Here is a 16,040-nt window from a genome sequence, read left to right as displayed (position 1 = left end):
ACCAAAGAACTTAAACTTTTAAGTTATTCCTAAGCATAAGGCACTTCAATACTTTGTTTTACTTCCCTCAAGCCTTGAAGAATAGCTATTGCCAGTTTAGTCTCAAGTAGAGCGGCCAATATGAACTAGATTCCACCTTCAAAGCCATTCAGGAAGCATTAACAGGGATGAAAAACGAAGTACATTTTAAGCAGAATCACCCAAAATCTGCTCAGATGTTGGAGTCAACACCTTCCACCCAAGCAAATCCCAGGGCCTGAAGCACACTACGCCAGCGGGGCACCTCGCCGCAGCCAGCTACAGCGAGACTCCGTCCGAAGGCAGCAGCTTGCTGGAAACATCCTTCCCTTCAGCGGGGGGGGGGGTTTCTTTTATCATTGTCTCTTCTCCCCACTGCCAAGATGTCTGCGCCTCTTCTCCAGCTGGCACGGATTTTAACAGAGATGGCATCAAGAAGGGCTTGGGAATATTTGCGTGCTCCTGCTACGGCTTCTCGGGCACTCAGCATGGCAGCATTTGTGGTCAGGTATGACGACGTTAACGCTCTGTGGACTCAGCACTTCTAGCCCGGAAAGAACACAAAACCTCATGTTTATTGTCACAGCCATCTCCACATCCCCCATATTAAGGCACTGCGATTTGAAAGCTTCGGTGCCCTGAAACAGTGGGGTTCAACCCAGGGTCCCAACCGCGGGAATTTAGAAGAGACTGTTGAACTTAACCTCTCTGGCTTGTTTCTCATCATCATATTTGCTGTCATTTCCTCCTTAGATTATCTTAAAATAATCTGCTGCTGCAGCAGGCAGCGCTGAACTTGTACTACCTGTCATTTGACTGACAAAACAGTATCAGATACAATTATGCCATGACAACATAACCACGTTGGTTATACAACACTAATTCAAACCATATTCGTTTAACTCCTTCCCTTCACATTTCCAGCCCCCACACGCTTCAGCGGGGTTTAAAAGAGCACCAATCCACACTCTCGGAGGAAAGAGTGCTGGTTACTGACCCTGTTACTTCTAAGGGACTAGCAGAGGTAGGAAATACTGACCCACATCATCTAAACCTCCCTCCTGACCAACAGACGACCCAGAATTGGCTCCTACAGCTCACACTAATGGCAGTCACGGCTACAAAGGCACAGCCAAGCAGTAAGTCACCTTCTCTGGGATGTTATTCCTAAAGGAGTTTTTCCTGATGTTCCAGGTCCTCTCCCAGAGTCGCTCTCTGCTCCTGCAAGAGCCATGCAGGCAAGGTACCTCATTAAACAGTCATTTAAAAACATCTGCCCTCCAGCTCCGCAGTCATTCACTGGGAGCTCCTGCTGGGGTGGCAGCTGCTCGCCCATGAGATGGCCAACGTCAGGCACAGTCTCATCTCAATTGCTCAGAAGAAAAATAAAGCATTAACGCTGCCCTGGTCTATTCCGAGACACCCGTACTACGTCCTCCCACGCAGCGTCTTCAGGGGCCTCTCTCACTTTGTGCCTTTGCTTTTATCCGACACACACACACGCACCCCCCCAAACAAGGTGCACAATCATTTGCATTTTACTTTCCAGCCCTAGCTTCGACATCTCCAGGTCTCACTTCTGTTCTCTGAGGCTTGAAACTTCTCTAAACATTCACAGATGTACCCACCCTGCCGTGCAAGCTGCTATTCTCCTTTTTCCAACTGACTGGAGTGGCTGTAAAGGGTTTGCATAGAGAGATCCATATTGGACCTACTCGGTAAACAGCTTTTCATCTGCACCCTTTGTTCCCTGCTATCACGCAGCTTCATTTACCCTGATGCGCGGTGTTTATACTTACAGTGTGGCTTAAGCCTTCGGTCAAGTACCTTTGGGGGGGGTGGGGTGGGGTAAAAGAGTAGGAATTTAAATGCTACTGAAACGCTGCTCCAACCTACAGAAAACCGATGCTTTGCATTAGAAATTAAGATGACGGGTGAGAGCGGATAGAGTTACATCGAAATCCTTACGGACTCCACAGGCGAAGCACCCAGGCTCCGGGATCGCAGGCAGGGACCAGATGGGGAGCTAGAATGAGTTCAAGAAAATCGTGAAATATGACACCGTATCTTACTGGGTTCAAGAAATATGAAAGTCAGAACATTACTGGGATGTTTCTCACTGTAAAAGGAAAAGCAAACCTCTCCTTTTTGCTCCTATTAGCACGGCTACACGGGGATCACGTTTCGTCACAAGAAACCAAGGCTGACCTAAGTGGGGATGTCGTAACCCCATGGAAAAATTGTTTCAGAAGTCTTAACTTCTCTTTTCCCAAATTAGGAGCAAGAAACCTATCTATCCTACAGCTCCGCCTGCACACCCTAGACACAAAGAGCAGCTAATCTGTTACAAAGCATTTGCTGCTTTTTGTCGCAGCGCTTGTCCCACTCGATCGATGCACACTCTGCAAGAGCTCAATGCCATCCTTGGTCTTCAAGCATCCTTCAGCTAGCAACCTTCCCTCCAGAAACCAGCCCGAGCCAGGAGGCACCGCAAACCCTGGGGCTCACCCCAAACCAGCCCAATAACACCCAAAGTGCTTAAGGGAGAGCTTGTCACCACCAGACAGTGCTGAACAACCTTCTGTTCAAAGGGTGGCAAGCCCTGTAGACATCCTACGGCTGGATCCCTTTTCCCTCGGGAGGGGGAAGGGAGAGGGGAGGGAACCTGCGGAGCTTCCAAGCCATATTAGCACTGGCCCTGGGAGAGCAATGCATACAAAGGGGGGAAACTATCATCCAACCACTTCCGCCAGAGGCTTTCCTGTAGCAGGAGATGGGAAGCCAAGCGACTCGGCATATCCATACGCTCGAGATTACAGGGAAGCGAGCAACAAGCAAGGTTAGACTGGGAATTACAGGTCTGCACAACTATACTCTAGATAAAATGCTTGGTTTTAAACCCATTACTTATTCACCCTACTCAAGAAACAAGGAAGGTAGGTCAAAGCCTACCTACATCTTCCAGACACGAGCATCCAGTTCACTGCTTCAGAAGGTACAAACAATCTTAAGTGTTTTTTCTCCTAAAGCCATATCAAAACCACATTAAGCTGTACTTCAGGTGAGGAAATTTCCCCCCCCCTGAAATTAAGGGGAAAAGCCCTGCAGCACCTACAAGTTTCTGAAAAGAAACCAGGTCACTGCTGAAACAATTCTTACCAGAGACCCAGAAGAGATGCACCTGGAATATCCAATAAAGTACAAGCAAGGAAGACAAAAATTATCAGGCTGACATGTTTCTGATTCCTAGCCTCCAGAGGAGAGTGTGCACAGCTTGTAACTACAGCAACAGCCCATATCGGCTTTAAAAATCTCAGGAGGGGTTTGGCAGAAACTTTGCCAGACCATTCCTGAGGCAGGATGATGCTGCAGCCCTTGCTGAACTCTGAAATCCCTGGGAATCTCTTAGGGTTTCCAACATCCCCTCTTAAGCAGCTCAGGAATAACCCCAGACATTTCACTTGAAGAGCTTGAAGCTGCAGGGCCGAGTCACAGACCTGGGAATACAACATGACCCTTTTGTGCTAAGGTGCAGCTAGGAAGCAATGCTGAATCGCCTGGCTGAGGTTACAGCCCATCTGCAGAGCCCCAAAATGGAAAATCTTCCCTCTGACAGACAAAAAAGGGGCCAAAACAACAGCACGACGAAGCTGTCAGGAGTCCAGACCCTAAAATATCAGGGGATCCATCGCAAGCATGGAGCGGGAGCTATTGAAATCATCATAAACCCCGATGGATATCTCTCTGATAAAACAGATGTTTCCTTTTGACAACATCTATTCACCATCCCACCCTAGCAAGTGAACGCAAATACTTCCCCCTATACACAAACACGCTCTTAAGATATTTCTCCACAGCCCTGCCCTCCTGGTTTGCATTCCACCTGGAAAGGCTCCTGGACACCCCGCACACCCTCCTGCAGCCCCTCTACCTGTGCAGCCGCGTTTCTGGACAGCCGAACTACCGGCTCCTCTTTGCCACGTCCACCCTCCTGGTTTCTAACCTCATCATAGCACATTCAAATCCTGACCACCCCCCCACCTCCTTGCACGTGTATCTCTAAGGAAGAGCGAGCTGCCAGCCCTGCTAACGCTTGCCCCCTCTCCCCTCGTCAAGATTTTTTATTTCAGCACATCCCTGGACAGCTCTTGGATATCACAAGGCCAAGAGGGGTTCAACTAACAGAGGCAGCAACAGAGCTGCGCTGGGAATCAGGAAAAGGAGAAAAAACGTTAGAGAAATGAGCGGTGTCGTACCACCACGGAGATACAGCTATTGTTAGAAAAGTCAACAGGAACCGGGACAGCTTAGGTTGACACTTCGCTTTAACCACACATCAGAAAAACCAATATATACAAATAAAAGGCGGCCTATGGGCTGACTGAAGCTTAACTTTGGAGGTGAGAGGGGCCAATGGTACAGGACAAACCACTTGAAGTTGTCGCTGCCTCTGGATGAAATAAAAAATGGAGGGTGGTTTAAGGAATGCCATTTTGAGAACACAAGTAGCAGGAGCCGTAGGATCACTTCAACCGGCCTTTGAGCGAAACGCAGTGTGCTACCTTGCCTGCTGGCTTACCTGGGCTGCAGCTGGCACAGTTTTCCCCTCCCAGAAAGCACCTGGAGGATGCTCGGGAACAGCAGCAGCCCCGGAGGAGGGTTTCCCAACACGGCAGCGAGGGATGCAAGAGCTGTGTCCGGGTGGCTCCGGCCAGCCCAGCCCATGAACCGCCCTGTGGACCACGGCGAGGAGGTGCACGTTTCCACTTTGCTCCCGCACGCTCGCAGCGGATCGCAGGCACTTCATGCTGCATGCGATCGCATTTATTTTCCTTATGAATCTAATAACGACCCCATATGAAAAAAATCAGGGAAAGAATAAGTCTTACATCTATTATTCAGCCATTCAATGCGCCTTAAAACATTGTTTGTTTAAGCCAGAAAAATTAAGACTTGAAACCATGGAACTGTAAATGCCTCAGTGATGAACATTAACCCCTGAGCACCCAGCATTATGTTTTATAAGCCTTTTTCTTTTTGCCTTGAAACTCCTAGGGCATTGGCCTTGTTTTACTTAAAGGCTTTGAGCATGTAACGCCTGCCTTAAAGCTTCTGTGTTTTTTTTTAACAGGTGCCTCACAAGAGAAAGCTTTGGGCGCTTGGCACGGCGACTGCCTCCACGCAGGGCAGCGCCGAGGCCGAAGCTCGTCCATCAAACAAAGAGCGTGCCAGGCAGTCGGTGCCAGCATGGGGAGAGACCATCGGCCGATGTAATTTGCAGCGTTTAAAGCAGACGTCGTACCACACGGGAGCCTAACGGCAGCAAGGGACCGGGAACCGCTGGGTTCAAAGCGTCAGCTCTACTTTGCACTGGAGTGGGATTAAAATCATCCTGTCGCCGTTCAGAAGATTAAGATATCCCTGGGAATTCTGCACCAGCCCTGCCGACCGCCGGGAAGCACGGGGCTGGCGGAGCTAGCTGCCGGCTAACGCGCTGTCACCCACACGCAGACCCGAGTGACCGTCGACGTCACCGAGAAATTGCTTAAGGAGTTGCAGAAAGAGGCACTAAATCATGCAATTACAAAATTGAAGAAGTTAAGAAAGTTTTTCCTAATAAAATTAGAAATAGAAACTGGGAAATGGGGAAAAAAAGGCTCATCTTGGAAGGAAGCAGATTGGGTTTTTCCCCTCCTTGCCTGGCTGTTGCACCAGATCTTAACGATGGCATAAACTTGCAGGGGCACAGCCAAGTAAGGGGACAACGGGTTTACAACCACTTGTAACCATGAAGTGGACAGACTGCAGCTGTTGACGTTCCGCCATTGTCATCCCTCGAGCACAATAAACATCAAAGAGGTGACTCCATAAACAAGTCTTTTGGTGACTACAGGACACTGGTCTTACTGGGAACGGTCTTCTGCACTCAAAAAACTGCAAGGCCAACGTGTACGAGTGCTTGGGTGACAGCGCGAACATCCTGAACTTTGGCAACGTCCCTTTTCACCTTTGATATGAGATCACTTCTTGCACAAAAAGCTATTTTCATCCCCAGCCAGAATCAAATCAAAGTTCCAATCCGGTTTAGGAGAGGGACACTAACAACCGTGTTACCGAATCCCAGCTCTGCAGCGCAGCCACCGCCAGCACGGGGAAGAAGGGCTGTCGCAGCCGCGACTCCTCAGAGCCGCAAACCCAAACGCTGAGAAAAGCCTTCCCTGGTGGAAACGATGCCTTTCATTCCCACCACGAAGCAGCCAACTGGCCCAAGGGCAGTAATTGTAAATACCAGCTGTGCCTTTCTCCTCCGTGAAGCCAGCACCAGCCGCGCTCACAGGAGGACGCCGTAACAACCCGCGCCATCACCAACAACCGGTACCCCGAATGCTCAGATTTAGGTCCTCCCCAGCCAGAGGGTTCAAATCCTTTCCGAGATCAGCTGCAAACACCTTGTCCTCTTTGGGAAAAGGCCCCTTTGCTGCATTTCAAGCCACGCAGCAAAGAGCCAGCCTGGGACTTCTGGTTTGCAGTTGTTTTTGCAGCTCTTTGAACAACTCTCCTGGGAGCGTCTTAAACTAATTGCGCCTGCTGTACAGCAGCGTGGACTCGAGACACCCACTGATACGCACCACGCTGCCGCAATGTGTCTTTTGGCTGAAGATCAGCCGAACATCTCTCCTGGCTGAGCCTCCCGGGCACCCCTTTCTCACCTACAGCTCCTGACGTTCAGCCCTACGTTGCGACGCTCGTTATGCTCAGCCCTAAGTCTGAGCGCAAGGAGCAGCTTCCAGCGAAGCGCTGCGGCACGTCACAGACGCAGCAAACGCCTTCCCTAACCTGTCGAGAGACTCATCCTGAAGCTGCATTCCACGGCGGCTTTTTCATCCTCCAAATGCCCCGGAATGACGCGGTAACACCGAACCTTCTCGGGCAGGATTCACACAAGTGGCTGCTCTCAGAGATATGGGATAAGACACTGTCTGGTCTGCTCAGATACCAGTATTGGTGGAAGACAACAGAGAAACGGCCAAGCAAGGCCCCTAAAATCGGAGTTATATCAGAAAGCAACAGATGACTTGGAAGGCGGGCGAATGGTGGCAAGAGGGGGGTTTGGAAGAGATTTTTCATTACCCTGGTCTCCCAAGTATCAAGTTTATTCTTGTGATGTGCCTGTTTTTAAAAAGTCAAACATCCACTGAATCTGACACAGGGACAAAGCCTTGAGCTGTTAAAAACACTTATCAAAATAAGCAGCCGGGCAGGGAACAGACTGTCAGCTCCCCCACTGAGGGAAAAGCTCATTCCTCAAACACGAGGGAGCTTGCAGTGGACGGAGACCCTAAAACACAAAACTACAGGAGGCCGAGTTCCGCCAGCGCCTCCGCTCGCCCCAGAATTCAGGTCCCGCTTGCTGTTTGTTTTTAAAGATACCCCAGCCAGTGCCACCCTGGTAACGAGAGAAGGTTAAATGAGGCAGAGAAGTTACCAAACACCAACTGAGAAAACATGAAATAAGAGACAGGCATCGGGTGGCCACCGTCACTGGTACCCACAGGGGAACAAAAGGTGATAGCACGGAGGCGAGCTCCCACCCGAGCCGAGCCTCCTGGTTTAGGAAGAGCACACCAGAAAAATAATCTGCGTCCGTTGGTCATTTCAGAGGTTTAAGTCATTAAGAGATCGCTGTGCGATCCCGCTTGCACGAGGAGCAAGCGTCTTACACATCTGAAGTGAGGAGCATTGCACCTTTACAGCTATAGCTGCTCAGAACTTAAGAAAGCTGGGCTCTAATTAAAAAATTCCTCTTCACAGCACACCCTCCTCTTCCAAGAAAAGTTATTTCAATGCTCTGCCTCAGAATTAAATAAAAGTTGAACTATGTCCAGAGGGCTCTTGGAGGATAGGATGAAATCCCCATTCCCCAGCCAGTCACCCCATCTGTAGCTGAGCTGTGTGTTACAAATTGTCTGTCCTCGGCTCCCAGCCCGGGCCCAAACACGTTTGTCTGTCTGTCTTCACACAAGCATGTGACGTACACACAACCCTGGCGTCAGCCAGACAGAAGTCATCCCGCCCCACAGCTGGCTAATGACATCGGATGTGACATCATGCAAAAAACAGAAGTTTGCACCTACGCAGCAGCATCCAGCGTGGCGAGACCGTCTCTTCTCCAAGCTGCAGTTGCCCTGATTAAATCGCAGCTGACTCCTCAAAAAAAACTAGTGAGGTTAAGTCACTCTGAAGAACGATTGTTTTGCAGATAAGAAACTGCCTGCCCTGCATCTGGTTTTGGCGGGCGAAGGGCAGAACTGAAGACCAAGTAGAAGGTATGCAGAGATCCTGCATCAGATCCTCAGGGGGGAAAACCCGGCTGCAAGCTGCAGCTCCAACATCTGAAGACAGGGAAATACCAGCACCAAGGCACGACCTCCATCTCAGGAGATGACAAGCACATCGGGTCCTCCAAGAGTGTCAGAGCACAGCCAAGAAGCGCCGTGTCTTCGGAGGGAAGATCTGACCCATTATCAAACTGCTTCAAGCATTCTCAGCTGGGAAGCGGTCACCAGATGGCTGTGGCACTTCTGTGCAAAGATCGGGACGTCTCAGACATCAAGAGCACCCTCAGAACCCGAGCCGGGAGTCAGGCTCTGACCTGACCTCGTCACAACTCCCACCGGTTGCCTCTTCAAGCTAACTGAATTGAGAAATTTAATTTTTTTCATATGAAAACACAACTCAGGGCCAAGCCCAACTGCTGCATGTGTGACAAAAATCTTCTCGTGGCCACAAGTCACAAGATTCACCCTGTGTACCTCAAAAACCTCGCGGGAGGAAACCTCCAGGTAGCCCAAAGATCAGAGAGGACGACAGCTCCCTGCAGGCCCCCCAGACAGGATCCCTGCGCCTGCTCCTGCAGCCCCAGCTGGGGAGGATGCTGAGAGCAGCAGCCACCGCTGCAGGGCCAGGAGACCCGAGCTGGCGACCTATGCTCAATCTCAGAGCTTCAAAGGCCATTAAGCAGCTCTAGAGCCAAGGAGCAGCCAGGTCTGACAGCCCAATGGTCCCTCTGAAATCAGGACCCACAACAAAGCTGCTGTGTTAACTAGGAAAGCTATTTCTAGTTAACAATACAATAAATAGCAGCGACAGCTTTGCCCTGATCCCTAGAAGGTTGTTCTCTATGTTTTACCAAAACATAACTAAATCTCGTTAACCACCAGTGCTGAGGAAGCTTTGGTGAATTTGAGGGGAAAAAAGGTTGGAAAAAAAATCAGTCTCAGCAGAAAGCCGAGGCCTCCAGGAGCAGCAGAGCTCACAGTTTGCTCAGTTAGTTATGTAGATGGAGGCTATTTCAGACAAACCCATGCTTTTAATTATTTTTGCATGAATTAGCAGGACCACTTCAACATAATTACTCAGAGCATCTAAACCCAGGAAAATTGTAACAGGCTGAATAACGGTGTGTTTTAGGCACAAAGAGTTCAAGGCTGGTTGCGCTCGCACAGCCGGAGCCACAAAAATGCCATTTACACAGGCCGGTCCGGGCAGAGAAGCGAAAGTGGCTGGATTTGGCAACGGGACAACTTTGTGCATCCAGCAACGGGCTTTGTCACTCAGTGTCACACAAAACCCGAGACACAGCCCGACACGACATGCCAGACCTCCTGAAAGGCGCCGGAGAGCGGAGCCGAGGACACAGGCTAGCACCTGAACTAACCAGGAAGGGTTCCTGCACCCTCCTCCATTTTGGCTGCTCATCCCAACTGGAAAAATCCCACAGGTTTCTACGTCAGCAGAATCGCGTGTCTGCGCCTGCAGAGTGGCGTTTTCCTGGAGGCGAACGAAGAAAAAAGAGGCAGTGTTTAGCACGGGGATTTGAGCGAGGGCTCCAGGGCTGTTCCCAGCCTCCCAGGAGCGCTGGCTTTTGTCGCAGAAAGCATTTACCTGCTGCTGGTGCGTGCAGTCGTTCAAACCATGCCCAGCGCCGGCTCAAGCGGGGCTGCTGATGGCATTTGTGCACGAAACAACATTACATCATACGGGCAGGGGTTGGCGTGACCTCGGGTCAGTCACTATTCAATGCTCAGGTTTACTTTTGTTTTATTAAAAAAAAAACAAACCCAAAAGCTTAGGAGTTGCTCAACGTGCAAAATTGTGAAAGGGAAATATTATGAAGTGACCTGAAATCCCTGCAGAGAAGCCGCCAGACAGACAGCTCCAGGATTACCTTTAGCCCAACAACCCCACAGTTACGAAGGTACCGAGACCACCTCCGCCAGCATCCGAACCACCTCCTGGATGCACGGCACTGTACGAACCGCACCAGAGAAGCTCCTGGAGGAAGGGAGTGCACAGCTGAACTCTGCTCACCTGCCTCCTCTGCCCAAGAAGCGATGACGCTTGTGAAAGAGGGGAAGAAGTCAAATGCACCAAAAACCTCCTGATTTTGGGCCCGTCACTAACTCACCAAGCTCTCCTAACACCCAGGCGCGGTTAACAGCAGAGCTGGGAAAGAACAACTGCCCTTCGTACAAGCACGAGCCTTTTCTTAACCTACATAATTCTGCAAAGCCCAAACTAGGGCAGTTATTTTAACAGAGCTGGGGAAGAACGTACGGATTCCAAACTTTACAGATAAAGAAATACATTTCTTCTAAACTTCACTGCATCAGCAGTGCTGCAAGAGGCTTGCTCCAGTTACATAAACCACCGCATGATCTCTTACAACCAGTTAATGATACGAGACACTACATACCTTAGACATTTTAATACTATGCTATTAAAAAAAAAAGCTTGCTCAAACAATGGAAAAAACCTCATGAACTTTTCCATCAGCTTCTTGATGCCGTGCCGAAAGGATGTTTGTTCCCACTGCAGATATTTTTTTCTCCTGGCAATTAACTGTTCTGCTTTACCTGCCCGTGAACAGGGCTGCACGTGGAGAGAGCACATTTCGGTGTTCCCTTTGACCCCCAGGAATCGTTACACTCATTTTTAAAACTTAGAAAACTGACGTTTGAGAGAGATTGCTGGTTATGGCCAGGTGCAAACCTGACCCAAGAGAGGGATTTTTTTTTTTAAATGACGGTAGATACAGATCGCTCCTCCAGCATCACACGGTGTGCAAGTCCAATTATTCCAGAAGAGCTCCTCTGGAGTAACAATGTGCACAAGCCCTCACCTGAAGACATGCTCAGAAGCACAGCAATCAGGTATTTTGCTGCCATCCAAAGTCAACAGAAGTCCAAGAGGCAGCTGCTGCCGGTACTTTTAAAAGCCTCACCAGGTCTCTAGTGCTTTGAAACCGATTACTGTACAACCTTCTGGATATTCCCTCGACTCTGTCACTTGCTGACGAGGTCACAGAGTCTTGTCCCGAAGCCCTCGGTGGCCTCTCAATATTGCCACAAAGAACATGATACCACAAAAAAAAAACACCCTACATGCAAAAATACGAAGGGAGAATTATTCTACCCAGAGAATTTGCAAGTGTTGCTTACTAACACCTAAACAAACCCCCAGAGAATAAAGGATTATCTTGACACACAGCCAGGTTTTCTACACAAGCCTAAGATCATAAACCTCAAAGAACCTCTCACAAGGGTACAAGTAAAAGCAGGCTAAATGGGCAAAAAAAAAAGGCATTCTTAGGACAAGGATCACTTGGAAAGCAGAACTGTTCATTAACACATCCCTTTCTAACAGGAGACGCTCAAGACTGTTGTTCTGGTCCTCACGAGCTCAATCTGTCTCCCCCAAGATGGAAAACGTCAGTGTAACAAAAAAAACCCAACCCAGACGTTAGAGGAGGAAGACCTACATGACCAGATGGTCCACCTACCGCCCCGCACCGCACTGCCTGGCCCGAGCTCGCACGACACTGCAAAGAAATGGAGTCAGTCTGTCTCCGGCAGACTTTAGAGAGGGGCAGCTTTCGCCTCCTCTGCACTCAAGTTGGTTATCACCCACAAGAACTTCTAAACACAGCTACCAAAATGTGGACCAACTACAGTAAAAGTTCTCTGCTGAGGAGAACCTGTCATTCTGCTAAAGAGAAATGTTTCATTCAGCTCTTCTCAAAGCCCATGAATGCATTTTAGCTGGAAAAAATAAAAACACAGAGAAGTGACACTTCCTTTCTCGGCTGTCTGTACATACAGAGACTGCACCGGGGCAGCACCGACAACGATGCTGGTTTCATACTCCTGCAAGCTCTGCAGAACCAGCTCAGCTACAGAAGAGTATGCTGAACTGAAATCATCTTCCGCGCAAAGTCAGATCCTATCAGAGGATCTATGAGCGTGAGGCACAGAGAACCCAGCAGGATTACTGTACCCCTGCCAAGGGAGCTCACACACCAACGTGGGCACTTCTAGTCTGAGAAAGAGGGGTGCCATGGGGCCTTTTTCACCTGGCTACCTGATAAAAGGATTTAATCCCACTACCCAGTCCCAAGCAAAAAGCTTAACAGCTAAGTCTCAAGGATACACTCTCCATATCCAACCAAGAGCACGAGCGCTCCCCCCTCCTCCCCTGTCCCATAAACCCCAAGATGAAAGGACGCCTATGCCAGCCCAATGAGCACCTTCTGCTCCCAAAGCCCCAGCCCAAAGCCACTGGGGAAGAACTGTCCCCCCGGAGCAGCCAGTGGGGAGCACTGGTAACATCCAGGCTAGAAACAGGAGTTATTTCATCAGGCAGCAGCCGGGGAGGAAAAAGCCCAGCCCAAGACAGCAGCACACTCCCCTCACCCCCTGTGAGGGCAGGACAGGCCACCTCCTCCCCCCTCACCCTGGAGAGGGGATTGGGGACCCAAGGTGGGGTGAGGGGACAAGATCTGGGGACCACATGGAGAACCAAGCCCTCCCCAGCAATGCAAAGGCAGAGCTCCCACTTTCAGTGGCCTTGTCCCAGACCCACCCTGGACACCCCAGTGCCCACCCCACAGCTCCCCCGGGCCTCCTGTCAGGACCCTGTCCCTGCCCTTCATCTTCCTCACACCCCTCAGGGATCCTTCAGCTCCCTTCCCCATCGCTCGCCCTCTAAAGATCTTTTAACCTTATGGACCCCTCTCCTCATTCCCCTCCTCTCCTCCAAGACCCCCTCGCTCCCCCCTAAATTCCCTCTGAGCCCCAGAAAGCCCCAAGTCCCCTTCCCAAGGGGCTGTTTCACCCCCTCCATGCCCCAGAGACCCCACAAATGTCCCAGCCCTCCCACCACCTCTCCGCAGAGCTCCGTCGCCCCCCGCGAAGCTCCTGTAGGGACACCCCAGCCCTCCCCCACCCCCTCCCTGAGCCCGGGAGACCCAGAACCCCCCTCACCAAAGCTCCCCGTGGCCCCTCAAGACCCCCCCCTCGGCGCACAGACCCCAACCTCTGCGTTCTCACACAGACCCTCCCCCGCCCCAACACCCTCCCGTGACCTATTTTACCGCCCCGGCCCCTCCTCACCGAGCAGCAGCAGCTTCACCTCCTTGGCCGCCTTCTCCCCGTCCTCCCGCAGGTTGCGGTCGATCATTTTACTCCGTTCTACCGCCGCCTTGTCCTCGGCGCTCAATGTACAACCCATGGCGGCGGCGGGGGGAGGCCGGCGGGCGGCCCAGCCGCCGGGACCTGGAGCAGAGCCGGAGGAGAACCGGAGCGGGGCCGGTGCGGGAACGGGAGCGGGACTGCGCCTCTCGCCTCCCTCGGCCCGGGCGGCTCCCTGAGGCGGAACCGGATATCCGGTCACACCCCGCCACCGCGGGGCACGATGGGAAGTGCAGTCCTAGAGCGGCATGCTGGGAGTTGGAGGCGGAACTTCCGCCTCGGTAGAGCGGGGAGTGACGGGATTGAGGCGGGGACTGCCCTGCTTCCGCCTCGGTGCAGCGGGGCATGATGGGAGATGTAGTTCACCCCAGGGGGTCCGGGCTCCCCGGGGATAGGGAGGGGACCCGGGGCATTCCCTGTGCAGGGGACCCGGGGAGCGGGGCCACCGTGCACCCCATCACTTGGCTGGGGCGACGGGGGACCCTCCATGCCAGGTCCACACAACCCAAGACCCCCACCCCGCTCCCATGCTTGTTCCCAGCCCGACACAGTTTCCCCAGTTTGGCACCCACCAACCCGCCCCATCCCACCCCGCTGTCCCCAAACCTCCCCGGCGAGCGTGGCGGGACCCCCGAGCCCCGACAGCAGCGCGGACCCCCCGCTGTCCCCAGCAAGACACTCAGACCAGCTCTCCCCTCGCAGCCGTGTTTGCCCCCAAACCCCCGCCAACGCTACAGCTCCGGTTTGGGAGAGGCGACCACTGGCATGTAGACCCCATCCCCACCCCGTCGCTCCGGCCCCTCGACCGTGTCCTCATCGATCTGCCCCGGGATGCGAAAATCGATGGGGGGCTGGTCCTGTTTGGGGCTGGGGGTGCGGGGCCGGGGCTCGGTGGGACAACCGGTGCCCTGGAGGAACTGGAGGAAGTTCTCCTCGATGGAACCCTCCCGGCTGGGCAGCCGCAGGTCCTCCTCAGGCGGCTGCTTGAAGAAACAAGTGAGGAGCCGTCCCAGCTCGCCCCGGATCTGCCGGTTGAGGCACCCGTAGAAGAAAGGGTTGGAGGTAAAGCAGAAGTAACCGAGCCAAGTGACCACAGTCTCAGCTGCCGGCCCCACCAAAGGCTGGGTGCTCAGGGCGGTGTAGAGGTGGAAGGAGAAGTAGGGCAACCAGCAGAAGAGGAACTGGCCCCCCACGGCCAGCAGGATGGCAGCCGCCTTGCCCCCCCCAAACGTCCTCTGTGGGGTGGTACGAGGGGCTCCCGAGGTGGTGACCATGGTGGAGCGGCTGCTGAGGGACTCGGAGCGACGCCGTGGCGTCTCCATCCAGGTGGGGAGGGGGCCGTGGTGCATGGCGGCCACCCGCGCCACCTTGAACATGCTGCAGTAGACCACCACGATGATGAGGAGGGGCAGGAGGAAGTAGAAGGCGGCGAAGAAGACCACAAAGAACTTGCAGTAGGGACCGCGGCTCCATTGCAAGGAGCAGCCGCGGCCGGCGGGCACCGGCGGGCGGTCGGGGGACAACCAGCCCAGCACAGGGACGAGGGAGGTGGCCACGGCTTTGAGCCAGACACCGACGAGGACGCAGGCTACCAGCCCCACCGTCATCCTCACCTCGTAGCGCATGGGGTGCACCACGTAGTAGTAACGCTCCACGTTGATGGTGGAGATGGAGAGGATGCACATGCTGATGAAGCAGACGCTGAGGAACAGGTAAACACGGCACATGGCCTCACCGAAAACCGGGCTGTCAAAGACGGCCGAGCCGGAGAGCATCTCCAGCGGCATCAGGGTGAGGGCGGCCAAGAAGTCCACCAGGCAGAGGTGGAAGACGAAGACGAACTTGCGCAACGCCGGCGTCTTCACGATGACGGTCATGACAGCGGCGTTGCCCACGATGGCCGTCAGGTCGATAAGCAGCATGAAGAAGAGCCCCACTGATTTGGAGGCCACGTCTTTGGGTTTGCCGTCGGCAGTGCCGTTGGGGGGCATGGGGCCTGGGGAGGGCTGGAGCCCCCGCGCCGCCCTAGAGCCGTTCCAGGCCCACGGGGCAGGCAGGGAGGGCTCCATCCTGTGCCGCCGCGCCGGCGCTCACCCGCCCATCGCCCATCCTCGGGGCAGCCAGCACGGGGCTGCGGGGCATCGCCGGGGGCTCACATCCTCGCCCGCCCTACGCCCGCCGCCGGCCCCAGGTTGCAGTCCGGGGACGGGTGCTGCTGCGGCGGTGGCACTCAGAGCACCCAAGGGTGCCCCCTGGCCCCGCTCATCTCCCCACTCCTCGCTGCCGGGCAGCGCCGGGCACCTGCAGGGAAGGTAGAGCCATCAGTGGGGAGGGCACGATCCTGGGGGGCCCATGAGAGTCCGGGGGGCGTCTCAGCTGAGCTGTGACCCCCAGCCACAGCCCCCATCACCCCTGAGTCCCCCTCCATGACACCCAAACCCCTTTCTGAACCAAAAGCCTTGTTCCCTCAGAAGATGAGCAATTCTGGGGCTA

General features: G+C 53.3%; 2 protein-coding genes across 2 annotated transcripts in view; both read right to left on the bottom strand.

Moving 5' to 3' along the window:
• GNAI3 (G protein subunit alpha i3) overlaps positions 1–13,750 on the bottom strand; it is a 31,939-nt gene extending 18,189 nt beyond the window's left edge. The window contains exon 1 of the mRNA XM_064471863.1: positions 13,470–13,750. Coding sequence (XP_064327933.1) covers positions 13,470–13,587 — 118 coding nt within the window. The 5' untranslated portion in view covers positions 13,588–13,750. The remainder of the gene's footprint in view (positions 1–13,469) is intronic.
• Positions 13,751–14,278: 528 nt separating this feature from the next.
• On the bottom strand, positions 14,279–15,841 carry GPR61 (G protein-coupled receptor 61). The gene has a single exon (XM_064472454.1). It carries the CDS (start codon positions 15,614–15,616, stop codon positions 14,279–14,281), a length of 1,338 nt encoding a protein of 445 aa, XP_064328524.1. The 5' UTR covers positions 15,617–15,841.
• Positions 15,842–16,040: the final 199 nt, after the last annotated feature.

The sequence above is a fragment of the Phalacrocorax carbo genome, chromosome 23 (genome assembly GCF_963921805.1).
Source record: "Phalacrocorax carbo chromosome 23, bPhaCar2.1, whole genome shotgun sequence".
In the NCBI taxonomy this organism is placed as follows: Eukaryota; Metazoa; Chordata; class Aves; order Suliformes; family Phalacrocoracidae; genus Phalacrocorax; species Phalacrocorax carbo.
This window is presented reverse-complemented; position numbering and strand designations above follow the sequence as displayed.

What these genes read in the sequence shown, in the direction of transcription:
- GPR61 (XM_064472454.1), bottom strand. Translation starts at nt 15,616, where the DNA reads ATGGAGCCCTCCCTGCCTGCCCCGTGGGCCTGGAACGGCTCTAGGGCG.